Source organism: Gregarina niphandrodes (assembly GCF_000223845.1).
Source record: "Gregarina niphandrodes unplaced genomic scaffold scaffold00040, whole genome shotgun sequence".
In the NCBI taxonomy this organism is placed as follows: Eukaryota; Apicomplexa; class Conoidasida; order Eugregarinorida; family Gregarinidae; genus Gregarina; species Gregarina niphandrodes.
Window position 1 is genome coordinate 14,248 of NW_011646043.1, and position 2,699 is coordinate 16,946.

Below are 2,699 nucleotides of genomic sequence, written 5' to 3' on the forward strand. Positions count from 1 at the left end.
ACGCCGAGAGTCGCCTGGACCTGTCTGTGTCGACGAGGGCGGCGGTAGAAGCCCGACTGTCTCGAGAAGGGGCGTGTGCGTCGCCGCGTTCATCTCTGTCGCCGCGTTCATCTCTGTCGTCGTCATCGCTGTCGTCGTCTTCGTGCGCGGCAGGGGAGCGGTCGTTGCCGCTGCCGAAGGAAGTGTGGAATCTGTTCAAGTTTGTGCATCATAGTTTGGTCCGGTCATTGAACCCGGAACACCCGTCCCTACCACGGGCGTGGCAGCTCCGAGACTGTGCCCATATTCCCGCTACGTGGTTCTGTTTACCGGCGATGGTTAAAGATGCGGCCTTCTCGTGGGCTAAGGCTCACCCACAGGTGCTTGCAGATATGGACGTAATTACGGACTGCATAGAACGCAATCAACAGATTCCTTGTTCGTGCTCTATTGAAGCGGCACTCCGTGTACTTGAAAAATGGCTGCTTACCATGCCTCTTCCCCTCGTACCAAATGAGTCGTTAGTTGCCAGTCAAACTGAAGAAGACAAATTGCACATACTTTGTAGAGCAGTCCTCCTCAACCTGCCCAGTCTTGCAGTAACTACACCCACCACGGTCCCCCCAGCACCCACACACCCACCCCCACCCACCACGGTCCCCCCACCCACCACGGTCCCCCACCCACCACGGTCCCATTTCCCACCCCACCCATCCACCCACCCACCCATCCATAACACACACACGTGCGTCGTGGTTATGTTTAGAGGAACATATTGATGACAATGCTAGCGATAATGCGGGAGCTACTGTTTTATAACCGGATGACATACGAGATCATGTTACCATTGGTCTGGAAGGATAATCCTGAAGAATTACATAACGATGGAATCATGCTAAGTCCAATCGAATTCATACCACGAGAAGTTCGAGACCATCTTGTATCTAACCTCGTTCGTGGACATACCAAAATCATCTATGGCTCGGATGGATGCTGCCGTGCTCTGGCTGTATGGATCGCGCGTCTTGTAGCTCGAGATTCACCCACCGAAATTAGGACTGCATTCGTACAACACTTTCTTCTCTGACAATAATGTTCTGGCTCCTCATGATCGGTCCCTCATGATCGGTCCCTCATGATCGGCCCCTCATGATCGGCCCCTCATCAACCGTTACAATCCCGGAATTGCCTCCCACTACAATCCCGGAATTGCTTTCCTCTCACTACAACTTTTTTTCCTCCCACACAAACCTTTAATTCTCGACCGCTGTGTCGTGTGTTGCGGACGACTCCGCCCTCTCCGCGGCAACGGCAGGACAAACTTCCTCGGCGAATGAGGACCTGGACGTAACCACTTTAATACGGAGCAAGACTGAAGCCGGACTACCTTGCGCTTAGTACTGTTCGTCAAGTCAAGACCCGCCCACGTGCTATGGACTTCAAAGACGGCGGGGAAGCCGTGGTCGAAGGGCGCACCGAGGTAGTGGCAACCCCGACTGGTGGTTTCCGGCACATATCACCTGGCCGCCCGTCGCACTCAGACCCGTCAACTTCAGCCCGGCGGGAGCATGCTGGCCCAGTATGCTCCGGTGGCCCAGTATTGCCTTCCACTGGCTGGCCAACAAATCTCATCCTGCACGCACATCCAACACCGTCATCGTTCCGGTGCCTTCTACCATAACCGGTTCCACCGCGATGGTTCGGGATGTAGAGGATTTGATCCACCGACCAACGACCATTAATACGTGTCGCGTGGTTGGCGGCTGGTACACTTGGTTGGCGGCTGGTACACTTGGGGTAAGGGTGATAAAAACGGGTTGTCAGACGATCTTTGACTGGTGTTGCGATCTTTGACTGATATTGCGATCTTTAACTGATATTGCGATCGACAATTATTCTCGAAGAGAAATGCGGAGTTGTGATGGTCAATACATGCCGTTGGACTGGGTGTTGTTCGGGCTTCAGACGGTGTTGTTGCGATGTTCCTGGAAGGAAGAGGATGTGCTATTGATTCCGTTATGTTCGGTGAAGAGTCTTCTGCCGGGTCCGATTGAGGAGCTGGAAGTGTGCGGCACGTGTGTGTCGTTCGAAACTTTGTGTTCGGCCACAGTGGAGAGCGAAGTGTTCCATGTGTCACAGAGCCATCGACTACCCGGCAATAGTCGCTCTGCTTTCCGCTATGGCGATCTTGAACAGTTCCGGCCAGGTCTGGAAAGATTCCCATGCAGTGTGCTCACACACGAAGCTGCACGACGAACTTTCTGGTATCAACGCCACACCCTCCCCTTCAAAACAAATCCCCGAGATTTTAACACACAGGACCACATCATCAAAGGTCACTTCACCAACCTCTACGGCCCAAACCAGGTCTTCCTCGGACTCATTCCGGACCCCGACTTACTCGCCGAAACACGCGCCAAGGATGCGACCTGTCTGCGACTCAACACGTCTCGCCAACCTGCAACGCCCGGCCTGCCTGCAACGACCGGCCTGCCTGCAACGACCGGCCTGCCTGCAACGCCCGGCCTGCCTGCAACGACCGGCCTGCCTGCAACGCTTGAAACGAACTTCTCCGCGACCTCGCCACTCAACGTCGGCGACTGGACAACTCAAACCCAGACTGGGCCATGGACGGGTCAACTCAACGTCGGCGACTGGACAACTCAAGTGCAGATTGGACCGTGGACCGATCAACTCAACTTCGGCAACTGGACAACTCA

General features: G+C 54.8%; 2 protein-coding genes across 2 annotated transcripts; both read left to right on the forward strand.

Moving 5' to 3' along the window:
• Nucleotides 1–314: 314 nt before the first annotated feature.
• GNI_144240 (hypothetical protein) lies at nucleotides 315–1,066 on the forward strand (the record flags this gene model as incomplete). Its single annotated transcript, XM_011135824.1, has 2 exons — nucleotides 315–578; nucleotides 746–1,066. The coding sequence occupies 2 exons, from the start codon at nucleotides 315–317 to the stop codon at nucleotides 1,064–1,066; spliced, it is 585 nt and encodes a 194-aa protein (XP_011134126.1).
• An 821-nt stretch (nucleotides 1,067–1,887) lies between these two features.
• On the forward strand, nucleotides 1,888–2,699 carry GNI_144250 (hypothetical protein; the record flags this gene model as incomplete). Its single annotated transcript, XM_011135825.1, has 1 exon — nucleotides 1,888–2,699. A coding segment is annotated over one exon (812 nt), but the record flags the coding sequence as incomplete, so codon positions are not given.